This window comes from Kryptolebias marmoratus, linkage group LG1 (assembly GCF_001649575.2).
Source record: "Kryptolebias marmoratus isolate JLee-2015 linkage group LG1, ASM164957v2, whole genome shotgun sequence".
Classification (NCBI taxonomy): domain Eukaryota; kingdom Metazoa; phylum Chordata; class Actinopteri; order Cyprinodontiformes; family Rivulidae; genus Kryptolebias; species Kryptolebias marmoratus.
The window spans coordinates 34,505,448-34,518,402 of NC_051430.1; the positions used below are offsets into that span (position 1 = coordinate 34,505,448).

The 12,955-nt window shown below is 40.5% G+C and overlaps 3 protein-coding genes and 1 non-coding gene across 6 annotated transcripts in view; 2 read left to right on the forward strand and 2 right to left on the reverse strand.

Moving 5' to 3' along the window:
- slc13a4 (solute carrier family 13 member 4) overlaps window positions 1-360 on the reverse strand; it is a gene marked incomplete at its 3' end in the record, with an annotated part of 29,634 nt that extends 29,274 nt beyond the window's left edge. The window contains 1 exon segment of the mRNA XM_037980019.1: window positions 72-360. Coding sequence (XP_037835947.1) covers window positions 72-194 — 123 coding nt within the window.
- The window catches only part of gas2l3 (growth arrest-specific 2 like 3), a gene marked incomplete at its 3' end in the record, with an annotated part of 139,261 nt that overhangs the window by 14,698 nt on the left and 111,608 nt on the right, over window positions 1-12,955 (reverse strand).
- zgc:162331 (uncharacterized protein LOC793007 homolog) overlaps window positions 2,194-12,955 on the forward strand; it is a 25,111-nt gene continuing 14,349 nt past the window's right edge. The window contains exons 1-3 of one of the 2 annotated variants that reach the window (XM_017431600.3): window positions 2,194-2,287; window positions 2,569-2,744; window positions 11,426-11,728. In XM_017431600.3, coding sequence (XP_017287089.1) covers window positions 11,443-11,728 — 286 coding nt within the window. In that variant the 5' untranslated portion in view covers window positions 2,194-2,287; window positions 2,569-2,744; window positions 11,426-11,442. Of the gene's footprint in view, window positions 2,288-2,568; window positions 2,745-11,212; window positions 11,729-12,955 lie in introns of those variants that run through there. The other variant, XM_025009456.2, reaches the window with a different exon arrangement.
- Window positions 3,064-3,136, forward strand: trnaf-gaa. The gene has a single exon. It is a non-coding gene; the product is annotated as a tRNA-Phe (tRNA).

The window sequence follows — 12,955 nt, forward strand, 5'->3', positions numbered from 1 at the left end:
TCTCTCCCACACACACACACACACACACACACACACACACACACACACACACACACACACACTGGACTCACGCTGGTGGGGTGGATGAGCGGCAGGGGCAGCAGGGACAGCGGGATGAACACCACAAGGATCAGTTTCCTCGCCCTCCACAGCTTCCTGAACACATCCATCCTGGCCGCGGCCTCCAGCCTCATGGGTCACCTGGGAAAACTGGGTCAAACCGGACTCGGTGTCGGCAGAACCGGGCGCGAGAGTCGCCTCAGGTCGAACGGCGGGAAGGAAAGCCTTAAACCTCAACACCCCAACTTCGAAAAGTTCTTCCTTCCTTTTCTTTTCCACTTTTCCAGCCGTCTCCTTCCTCCTGCGGCTCTGAAGTTAAGTCCGCAGGTGAGGCTATTATTAGCTCCGCCCCCCGCTGATCAGGAGCCGACCAATCAGAGAGGGAGGACGGTTTGATCAAAGCTACACTGTAAAAGATGGAAACAACTGCAGCAAACCATCTTTAATACTACTGCATTTCACTCTTATTTTGGAAAAAAAACGCTACAGCTAACTGCTGCTGCTATTTGTGTGTGCAAATAACCACCGAGTTCTTTGTAAATAACTGCATAAATTGAAACAGATGATGATTTAAAGGTGCATTTAATAGTGTTTATTTTCAAGACTGGCCAGAATTCTCCAAAACTCAGCTCATTCAAAGATTTATCTGCAACAGGTAAGATATTAATTAACTCCCCACAACCCTGGACAGGATTAAATAGTTACAGATAATGAATAAATGGATTAATAGCTGAAATGTATTTGACTGTTTGCTACAAGAGCTGAAAATGAATGACCATAGGCCCAAAATCTGTCAACAAAATCATAAATAAAAGATAATAATAGCAAGTTTAGAAACTGTGATTTTTTTTTAAATATCACCCAAATAACATATAATAATAATAATAATTATAAGCTATACTTTTTAATTATTTTACTCAGTGAAACTGAGACACATTTTTAAAAAGTCAGCAAAGAAAGAAATTGGCAAATAAAACACATGTTAGAGCATTTTGACCATTTTTAGAGACACCATAAAACGTTCACTGGAGAAAAACGATCAGCAGAATATATCATAATACAAATAATTATTTGCTACTTAATTTAAATGCAAAGAAATAAAAACAAAACGGATTTCAGCCAACTATACCAGTAATAATACAGTAAAGACGGAGTATATGAGATAACTTAGCCCATTGGAGTTGTGATTTTATGCAGCCCTCTAGAGGCTTTACTGGGTCAGTGAAAGAAAGAAACATTTTCCAGGCAGGTTTTTATTTTAGATCAGTGGCTCCCAAACTTTAAGCTCTGAAAATTCATAGGAGCAGCAGAGACGTGTGACACCATGGATACAACCACAACACAGTCTTAAAAACTAGTATTTTTTCCCCATCTTATGTCTAATTGTGCTATTTCACTCATCTTTTTGGGAGCTTCAGACCTAAAACATTGTTTCATCCAAATCAGTAATTCAAAATTATATTTTAGGCAGGTCAGCGAATCTGGAACATGACTGACACAGAATTTGGTTTGATAATGTCCTGATCGAATCTATTTTCTATCTATCAACAAGTCAGAAAAAAACACATCTGAACATGTGCTCGAGGGGGCGAGGGGGAGTGGAGCGGGCCTCCTCTCTGCTGGGAGATTGACAGCTGTCAGTGGTTGGGGGAAGTGGGCGGGGCTTACGGTACGCTGCAGAATGAGTGCTTTCTCACATTTAGCCGCCAAAGTCACCAGATTTGTCGCTGGTTGCTTTAAAAAAATGCTAGAGGGATCTGAAAACCCGCTAAATATAGCGTTAAAGTGACAAAAAGGCCACGTGTGTGTTTTTTGCGTGAGAAATACAAATATTAAACTTGTTTTACAAATGTTTTAAATTGATAAATAACTGTTTTCAGTTATTTCATGTTTGATAAATTACCTAATTGCATTTTTAAGCAACATTTTGTGTGTAAATCCCAATTAAGTTGCTTTAATTAATCTTAATTTCCCGTTTGCGTTAAACACAAGACTGATCTCCATCTCATCAACATGTGGTGACATCTCCACCACCAACCCACACACACACACACACACCCACACACAAAGAGATCAGCTGATATTTAGGAGACCTCAAAACAAGCACTCATCAAAAAGGGAGGACAGTGAGTCTTTTGATTGATTCGCTGCTTCCCTTTCTCTAACACAGACAGAAAGAGACAAAATCCCATCAGCATCAACCAAGAGGAACAACAGACAGCTGCAGGTAATACTTCAATCTTATTGGCTAATGAGATATTTCATTTACCTTACAGTATGCTTTTATTCTGCATACTGATTAGATCCAAACAATAATGGAGTCTCTATTGTATTATGGTATCCAGTATTTGTTTTCTTCTATAATATAACAGATATCTATTCTTTCTGTCAGTGACATCTAATATGCTCTTATTTTGAAAAACATTTCTTGGCGTATGCTGAAACCAGAGTGATTCGTTTCGCTTGTAGCAGGATGAACATCATAATCAGTTTCCTCACTCTCTGCAGCTGGTTGTGGCCTCCGGCTTCAAGGGTCACCTGTGGATCAGGGTCAAACCAAAACTCAATTTAGCAGAAATACGCCCGAGAGTCACAAATGCTACCGACCTTTTAAGATGAAAGAGGAAGACGGGGAATCCGGTCCAGCTGGGAGAACGTAAAGCTGTGTCTGGACCAAACCAGAGGTGAGAAAACAGCTTTTCCCCATTTTTACTAATTGAGACCCACCAATTAAGGTGAAGTTTTCTTTATTTAACAAAAGGCTACAACCAAACAACAGTTCCACTGAGATTCGAACTCAGATAGTTGGATTCAAAGTCCTAAGTGCTAGCCATTACACCATGGAACCCGCACACACCAATAATACGCTTTGCATAAAGACTCTTTCGTCCCTCCTTAGCCACCATTGTGGATTTGAAGTCCTTGGGTGCAGTCGGCACGCCCATATACCTGAGCGAGTTGACAAAGCTCCGTTCGTAGCCTGCTTCATGTGCCACTCTGTGGGCCGAAATACCTCAGCTGGGAGAGCGTTAGACTGAAGATCTGAAGGTCCCTGGTTTGATCCCGGGTTTTGGCAAACAAGTCTTGCTTTAGTCACGCTCAGTTTAAGATAGAAGAAGAGAGCAAGCAAATACTGACGTCATGCAAACGTCTGTCATTCAAAAGAGACCCCTCAGTACAAGTACATTATTATTAAAAATATTAATGGTGGAGCCTCCTGTCCGTAAAGACCCGAAAGGAGCTGTTAGTCCCACTGGGTTTATATTAGTGATGGGCAAACGAAGCTTTCCAACACTTTGCTTTGCAAAAAGCTTCATTACTTGATGCTTCATCCATCGCTCACTACTGACACCTGCTGGTGAAACTGGAACAGCTTTGTCACTCAGTTGGATCAGACTTTCAAACATTTGTAAATGCAATACTGTCACAAAGTTTTCATCAAACTCATGTTTAGTAACAGGAGAATCAATTAAATCCTATTTAATTATTAAAATGATTTGTAGCCAATCTAATCCTTGACCATCAGTGGTTGTTGGGTTTTCTTTATTGTCATGGACTTATTTGACAAGATATGTTGTACTTTGGTGTGTTGGGAAAAAATAATTAAAAGTTTGCTAAGTTTAGTTCCATACCTGCCAACCGTCCCACATTTAGCCCCCCCCGTCCCGTCCCTTGTCCCGCATCACCCTGTGCAGGACAGCCAAAAGTCCCACATTTGGTCCTCACACGCCACACTTTGTATTTCTCACGCAAAAAAAAACACACACACACGGCCTTTTTGTCACTTTAACGCTATATTTAGCGAGTTTTCAGATCCCTCTAGCATTTTTTAAAGCGACTAGCGACAAATCTGGTGATTTTGGCGGCTAAATGTGCCGTAAGCCCCGCCCACTTCCACTGTTTTTGTGTGAGTCGTGTTGTCATCTGATGACAGAGAGCTAAAGATGGAGAGGCAGAAAAATAAAGATGGAGGCAGGAAAGAAAGCTTTTCAAAGTGGTTGAAAGACAGCAGGAAGTTGTGTCTGAGCATCAAGAGGAGGCCTGGAAATGTTCAGGTTAGCTAATAAATAACAAGTTCCAGCTGTTTACTGATCAGTGTTTACAATCTAACAGCTGAGAGGATGGAGAGAAAGATCCAAACTGGAGAGCAACTATGATATGTGTTTAATTCAAATTAATTGATCAGAATCCAGGAAAATCCTGTTGAATCCCTGATGTTTGTGTGTTTTTCTGGGAGGGATGTTTTAATGACATGATCAGCTGATGAAGAGATCAGCTGTTTATATACAACTGTAGATATTTGGGCAGACAGACTTAAACACAGATAATGTAAGACTTAAAATGTGAACATGATCATACTCAAACCTTCAGTGACCGTTAAGATGGTTAAGATGCTTTTCAAATGTGTGTAGAGTCGCAGAGAAGCTGTATTCTGAGACTGAATTTGAGTTTAATCTGCAGTAACATCAGCCAGCCACAAGATGGAGCTCTGCACCTCTATTAAAGCGTTACTACATTCATTTGTGTGTGATGTTCAGGTGTATGTTGTTGAGACAAACATCACAATATTGCACAGAAAGTGTGTCTATAAGGCAAGGCAAATTAAGTCCCATTATTAATCAAGGGAGGAACTAATCAGTCTTCTGCTATTTGCTGCACACACTGGAATTAGACTGACTGATTGTTTTGGTAGGTTTTGTTGGCCAACCACCTTTTAGACACCGATATCCCAACCGAAGTCCAGTCCTGCAGCATAAATCAAGAGGAAATGATCAAACTGCAGGGGTCCTTAAGTCTCCCAGTCTATCTAATCTGGCAACTTTCAAATGAACCTCAAAGCTGCGAAGAGTCACTCAAAGTACAAATCTTCCTCTAAATCCTCAGAGAGCAGATTAACTGTCAGTTCACTGTTTCAGATGAGAGAAATCAGTTGGGATCGGCACATAAAGTAAAACCCTAAACTACAGATTAGGTATTTTATATATATATATATATATATATATATATATATATATATATATATATATATATATATATATATTCATTTCTGCCCAGTTTCTTTTTCTCCAGAGATTAATAAAGTAATAATTTCTGGTTAGGCTACACTCCAACAAGTCATTTAGGTGTTATAGTTAGAATTAAACAGATAATTATTTGATTTGGTTTGTTTTCAACAAGCCACCTGCTGAGTGTGATTTTCCAACAGGGTTCAGAGATTTGGACAAGATGTTACGAGTCTTATCGCCCCTCAAATCCCCGTCTTCCCTTCGTCTGGGTCGGACAAGGTTTGTCACAGCAGGAGTCAGAGGAAACATGGATCCAATCAGAGATTTTTTCAGTCTGGGAAGTTACAAAACCCTGAGATTTGGTGACAATTTACTGGTGTACTGAAAGTACTTGGTCAGAAATCAAAATTGTAGATTGATGCCAGTAAACTACTGTAAAAATGTTATTATGTACAGTAAACTCTGCCATCAATGCACAGTGCTTCCATAATTTATGTCGACTGTGCCATCATTTTTTTCTTCCAAACTATATTTGTAAAAACAGAAAATACAAATACCAAACTGCTAAAAGTAGTAGTAATATACATATAAAGTAGTAGAACAAAGAACACAGTGACACTGGAACAAATTTTAGCCAAATAAATAACAAACAAAGGAGAATCAACAAGGTAAAAACAATAATAACATTTGTGTTATGACATATTATATGACAAAAATTAATTCGGACACCATAAAGTCCTTCTAGCTTGTATTGCTTTTTGATTGGTTGAAAATCAGATGGAGGGCATGTATTGCTTGATCTCCTTAAAAGACATAAGTTTGACTTTCTTTTCAAAAATTTACATTATAAAAATGCTGCCAAAATACTTTGGAATGGGGACACCGCCAAAACAAAAGCACTACAGATTCTGAGGGGAAAAATCATAGAAAGTAGCATTTATATCTACACTCACCGGCAACTTTACAGAGTTGGATCCTCTTTTGCTTTCAAAACTGTTTTAATTCTTTGTGACATCGATTCAACCATTTATTGGAAACATTTCTCAGAGATTTTGATCCAAATTGACATGTTAGGACCACTCAGTTGCTGCAAATATTGATGGTTGTGTGTAAAAATCCCAGTCGATCAGCAGTTTCTGAAATACTCAGACCAGCTCGTCTGGCACCAACAACCACGCCACAGAGTTGCTGCCATGTCATTGGCTGATTGGCTGATTGGCTATTTGTGTTACCAGTCATTGAATAAATAGACCTGATAATGTGGCCACTGACTGTATATCAGATTAGAATTTATAAAGACAGTCTTTTACATAAAATGGAATCCCAGTGATAAGATTTAACCTCCATCAATGAAAGTAACTGATCATAAAGATGTATTTTGCATTTAGTTTTGATGGAAATACTTACAAAAAACACTTTCCTATCCTCATAATCTGACTAATTTGTTCCACATTACTTGTACAACAAGAGAAACACATTAACACACTCAAAAGTAAGAACAAGTTCTTATTTCTGAGTTTTTATTTCTCACCCAGCAGACCTCTGTTGCATTTTTTGGGAAACAGATTTTCTTTCACGACCAGTTAAGTAGTTCAAAAAGTGAAATGCTAAATAAAGACTAAGTCTGCTCAATAATGTATTAACGCTGTATGGATGTTTAAAATACAATGGCCAACAGGTACAAACGTGCAGCAAACGGCTAAAGGCGCTGCAAACACACGAATGATGCAAACTCCAAAACACACAACCACAGAAACAAAAAATAAATAAACTATGTTTATGTGTGAATGTCTGACCAAGAGTTAATGTTGAATTGTTTCATTAGACAGGACAAATAAGACACCTAACTGTATCTGATTTTAAAGTATTTTGTGTTTTTTATGAGAAAATAGTGTTTTTTCTCAATAGTTTCCATGTCTTGAGGACGGGTGATGAAAAATTAGTGTTGATTTGTTTCATTAGACTGGAGGAATAAGACACACCCACCTAATAAAACAATTCAACATAAATTTTTCATCACCTGGTTTCAAGACATGCAACCGTTTTTGTCATCAATTAAACTAAATTAGGAAGCATCTCTTTTTGTCCCCTTGCTCGTTTTTTTTATTTACACTCTTAAAATAGATGTTTTGCTGTTTCTTAAGTTTAGATATAACTTGACAGCTTAAAGAAAGTCATGGCTCACTACTTTAAAGCCTTTCCTGTGTCCATTTTGGCAAAGCTGTGGCTGTAAATAATGTAGTCTGTGTCGCCTCCATTTATAGAGCTAACATTTGATAGACGGCTGCTTTCACACACTGAAAGAGCTGGATCTCACTTCATCTTCACTTTGACTCTCTGTGCTCCTTCCTCTCATATCGATGCTCGGCCTGTTTGCTCGTCTCTCTTTTTCTGACTCTACCGTTTTTCCTTTCTCTTTTCCATCGCTCTCTTCTATTTTTGGTCCAAGGTGCATCAATTATTCACAGCTTTTGCATGGACCTTCTGACTAGAGAGCTATCAACAGGAGCTTGGTGGGTCATCACATTACACCTGAACATCCACTTCTGGCACTCACAGTCCCACATGAGGAAGCTTGCACATGCACACACAGACGCCGCTGCAGTTCAGTGGGGAAATGCAGATGTTTGCTCACTGATACCGGAGAGAGCTGGCAGGTAACAAAGTCAGCTTGTTTAGGTCATGACAGACGATCATGACAAAGGTTGATAAAGCACGAGAGTTTAAAAAGAACATGATAAAACTTAATGGAGCGTGAGAAAGCGTAACAAAGCTTGATACAGTGTGATAAACGTAACAGAGTGTAATAGAGGATGATGGAGTGTGATACAATGTAACAGAGTGTAACAGTGTGAGAGAGGGTGATACAGTGTGAGAAACAGAACAAAGTGTAACAGAGTGTAACAGAGCTTGACACAGTGTGAGAGAGGGTGATACAGTGTGATAAACAGAACAAAGTGTAATAGAGTGTAACGGAGTGTAATAGAGGATGATGGAGTGTTATACAATGTAACAGAGTGTAACAGAGTGTGAGAGAGGGTGATACAGTGTGATAAACAGAACAAAGTGTAATAGAGTGTAACGGAGTGTAATAGAGGATGATGGAGTGTTATACAATGTAACAGAGTGTAACAGAGTGTGAGAGAGGGTGATACAGTGTGATAAACAGAACAAAGTGTAATAGAGTGTAACGGAGTGTAATAGAGGATGATGGAGTGTTATACAATGTAACAGAGTGTAACAGAGTGTGAGAGAGGGTGATACAGTGTGATAAACAGAACAAAGTGTAATAGAGTGTAACGGAGTGTAATAGAGGATGATGGAGTGTTATACAATGTAACAGAGTGTAACAGAGTGTGAGAGAGGGTGATACAGTGTGATAAACAGAACAAAGTGTAATAGAGTGTAACGGAGTGTAATAGAGGATGATGGAGTGTTATACAATGTAACAGAGTGTAACAGAGTGTGAGAGAGGGTGATACAGTGTGATAAACAGAACAAAGTGTAATAGAGTGTAACGGAGTGTAATAGAGGATGATGGAGTGTTATACAATGTAACAGAGTGTAACAGAGTGTGAGAGAGGGTGATACAGTGTGATAAACAGAACAAAGTGTAATAGAGTGTAACGGAGTGTAATAGAGGATGATGGAGTGTTATACAATGTAACAGAGTGTAACAGAGTGTGAGAGAGGGTGATACAGTGTGATAAACAGAACAAAGTGTAATAGAGTGTAACGGAGTGTAATAGAGGATGATGGAGTGTTATACAATGTAACAGAGTGTAACAGAGTGTGAGAGAGGGTGATACAGTGTGATAAACAGAACAAAGTGTAATAGAGTGTAACGGAGTGTAATAGAGGATGATGGAGTGTTATACAATGTAACAGAGTGTAACAGAGTGTGAGAGAGGGTGATACAGTGTGATAAACAGAACAAAGTGTAATAGAGTGTAACGGAGTGTAATAGAGGATGATGGAGTGTTATACAATGTAACAGAGTGTAACAGAGTGTGAGAGAGGGTGATACAGTGTGATAAACAGAACAAAGTGTAATAGAGTGTAACGGAGTGTAATAGAGGATGATGGAGTGTTATACAATGTAACAGAGTGTAACAGAGTGTGAGAGAGGGTGATACAGTGTGATAAACAGAACAAAGTGTAATAGAGTGTAACGGAGTGTAATAGAGGATGATGGAGTGTTATACAATGTAACAGAGTGTAACAGAGTGTGAGAGAGGGTGATACAGTGTGATAAACAGAACAAAGTGTAATAGAGTGTAACGGAGTGTAATAGAGGATGATGGAGTGTTATACAATGTAACAGAGTGTAACAGAGTGTGAGAGAGGGTGATACAGTGTGATAAACAGAACAAAGTGTAATAGAGTGTAACGGAGTGTAATAGAGGATGATGGAGTGTTATACAATGTAACAGAGTGTAACAGAGTGTGAGAGAGGGTGATACAGTGTGATAAACAGAACAAAGTGTAATAGAGTGTAACGGAGTGTAATAGAGGATGATGGAGTGTTATACAATGTAACAGAGTGTAACAGAGTGTGAGAGAGGGTGATACAGTGTGATAAACAGAACAAAGTGTAATAGAGTGTAACGGAGTGTAATAGAGGATGATGGAGTGTTATACAATGTAACAGAGTGTAACAGTGTGAGAGAGGGTGATACAGTGTGATAAACGTAACAGAGTGTAATAGAGGATGATGGAGTGTGATACAATGTAACAGAGTGTAACAGTGTGAGAGAGGGTGATACAGTGTGAGAAACAGAACAAAGTGTAACAGAGTGTAACAGAGCTTGACACAGTGTGAGAGAGGGTGATACAGTGTGATAAACAGAACAAAGTGTAATAGAGTGTAACGGAGTGTAATAGAGGATGATGGAGTGTTATACAATGTAACAGAGTGTAACAGAGTGTGAGAGAGGGTGATACAGTGTGATAAACGTAACAAAGTGTAACAGAGTGTAACGGAGTGTAATAGAGCATGACAAGTTGACAGATGATAGATCATAACAGAGTGCGACAGATCGGTGACGGTTTGGAGCATGTGCAAAGCTTCAGTAGCGAGGTCATGGCGGTTAATCATGGTGGTGGCAGCAGGTCCGTAATGTGGCGCCCACATGCACCACTGTGATTTGGTTGAAGCTGGGTTGGTCACGCTGACCTCGAGCCTAGGCCACAACCCTGTCACGCCCACACATGGCAGTAGCGTTGTGTTGGTGTACCGTTATCTTTTAGCACATTGTTGTGTCCTGACAACATTTCAGCAGGTCGTACTGAAGCAGGTGTTATCAGGGGAGTACGGGTTCGGATGGTCGACATTTAGAGTGTGGTGAGAGAACAGGACAGCATCTAAGCGGTGTCAGCAGCGTCATGATTTCCTTCACACTGAGAGATGTTTTCCAAATTAGCTGTGATCCTGAGACATTCCAGGTCATTTAGGTTTAGGTGAGGTCATTATTCTGTGTAAACCGGACCTTAAGTGTCTCACTACAGACACATCGTGAGCGCCATTCCCGAGGGAGCTTCCAAAATGTCTCAGAACGTTTACGAAGGTTCTCCTGGAACAGATCCCAGGATCTCGCGCTTGTGTTGCATTTTGAACTTGTGCAAATCATTTGGGCACTAGAGATGTACTTTTATGTTGATTTGTATGCAAACACTGGGAATTTTGGCCTGAGTTTCTGGCGGGAATTTGTTCCAACGTGTTGTTCAGTGTGATTCCAAGTGACAATTTTTTAGCTTTTTTTTGCAGTTTTGTGTTTTTAACTAGTTCCCAACAGTTGCAGCCCAGTGAGATACTGTCTTTAGATGGTAGCTGGTTTAAAGGAGAGATTTCCCATGATTTGAGTCAGTCATTTATGATGAGTTGCATATTTCTATATTTGATGAATCTCGCAACAATCTGTGTAATCCAAGAGCAAATGTTTGGTCCTGCAGGAAGCAGTCACTCAATCTGCAAGAAGGAAGCGACGGAGAGGTCGGAGAGGGAACGGGAAGCGGCCAGGAATATCAGGACTTAAGGCTGCATGAGTTACAGCTCAGCAAACGAGCTGCTGTTATGCAAGAGCTCAGTCAGCCCAGCTGGATATCAGCGAGGGGAGAGTAAGCAGCGGAGCGAATGAGTGAGCTTAGTGACGAAGAGGAGGAGGAGGCAGGACAGAAAATAACAGCAAGTGAGCAGAGAGCAGACAGATTACAGCTGGATCTACATCTAAGACCAGGACAGGATCACAGACGGAGTTTACTTCCTTTCTTAAAGTGTCTGAGGAGAAGCAAAGTCAGGAACGAGAAGGTTCTTATTTCGTGGCTGATCATGAGGCGCTGAGTTTCTTTTCTTCTCGCAGAGCTCTTCTTAGTCACCATGCCTCTGAAGAAAGGACCAGGTGGAGAAAGTGCTGGCAGCCACTTCTGGATGCTGCTGTGCCCCTTGCTCTGTTCGCTGCTCCTGGCGAGGGGTTCCACCGTGAGCTCAGAGGACTCGCAGGTCGGCGGCGCCACCACGTTGCCAACGGATTGGGCCGGCACAACGGTCCCGGTGCAGCCAGACCTGCAGACTGAAGCCCAGACACCAACAGAAGCACCAACCGAGGGGCCGACAGAGGCTCTGACAGAGCTGCAAACTCAGATCATCACCAACAACTACACAGGTCGGTCCCATCGATGTTACTTATGCTCCCTAAACTTACTCGGTGTATAATTTCAGCTTGTGAGCTAAAAGTTTTAGTGCTATTCTGAACAAAATTGGATTTTTTGGTTTGGTATTGTTGGTCAGTGGTTCCCAAAGTTGGGGTTGGAACCCACTTGGGGTCATGGAACACCAAAATCTACAAAAATCTAATTTAAAAATAATTCCCAATCACATATTTAATTGTCTTAATTGTTACAAAGAGATAAAAAGAAGCTACTTTTCATGAAAACCTATGATGAGACAAAGCTGAAAAGTTTGGTATTGTATTTTTGAAGTAGCGTTTTTTGAATTTCTAGTGATTTTGGTCTAAAACCAAGGTAGCAGCTCAAATATTACTGGCATTTTGTACAAATTTAAACCCCAAAACACTGTATGTGCACACTTCTGCATTCTGTGATCGATGCATTCTTTACCAATAAAAATGTTGTGCAAAAACTTCAGGAGTCCAACAGAACGTGACATTTGGAGTTCTTGGTTTAATCAGACCTAACCTGACCTCGTCACAAAGCCAACACTGGTCCTCACTCATCACTGCGACACAAAAAGGGCTTCTGAAGCAAACTCAGTTGACTAAATTTACTTTTGTTCCTAAATTCCTGAAGTTCGCTTGTCATGAAGACAGTTTAAACTTCAAAATGAGCTCAGAGTTTGGTCTGAATGTTTGCCAAATGTAGGAAATCCCATATGAATACCATATTAGCTGCTTTTTACCTCTTCAAAAGGCTGATTTTTGCTTTTAAAATTAGAGCTAGGATTGGGTTAGAGGGATATTTCCTAACATCTAGTGCATTCATAAGTCGGGCTCGTTTCCGGTGAGAGTTGGACTCCGCCAAGGTTGCCCTTTGTCACCGATTCTGTTCATAACGTTTATGGACAGAATTTCTAGGCGCAGCCAAGGTGTTGAGGGGATCCGTTTTGGTGACCTTAGGATCGCGTCTCTGCTTTATGCAGACGATGTGGTCCTACTGGCTTCATCAGACCGTGATCTACAGCTTTCACTGGAACGGTTCGCAGCCGGGATGAAGATCAGTGCCTCCAAATCCGAGCTGGAAAAGGGTAGAGTGCCTTCTCCGGGTCGGGGAAGATGGAGGAGTTTAAGTATCTCGGGGTCTTGTTCACGAATGAGGGAAAAATGGAGCGGGAGATGGACAGGCGGATTGGTGCAGCGTCTGCAGTGAAGCGGGCG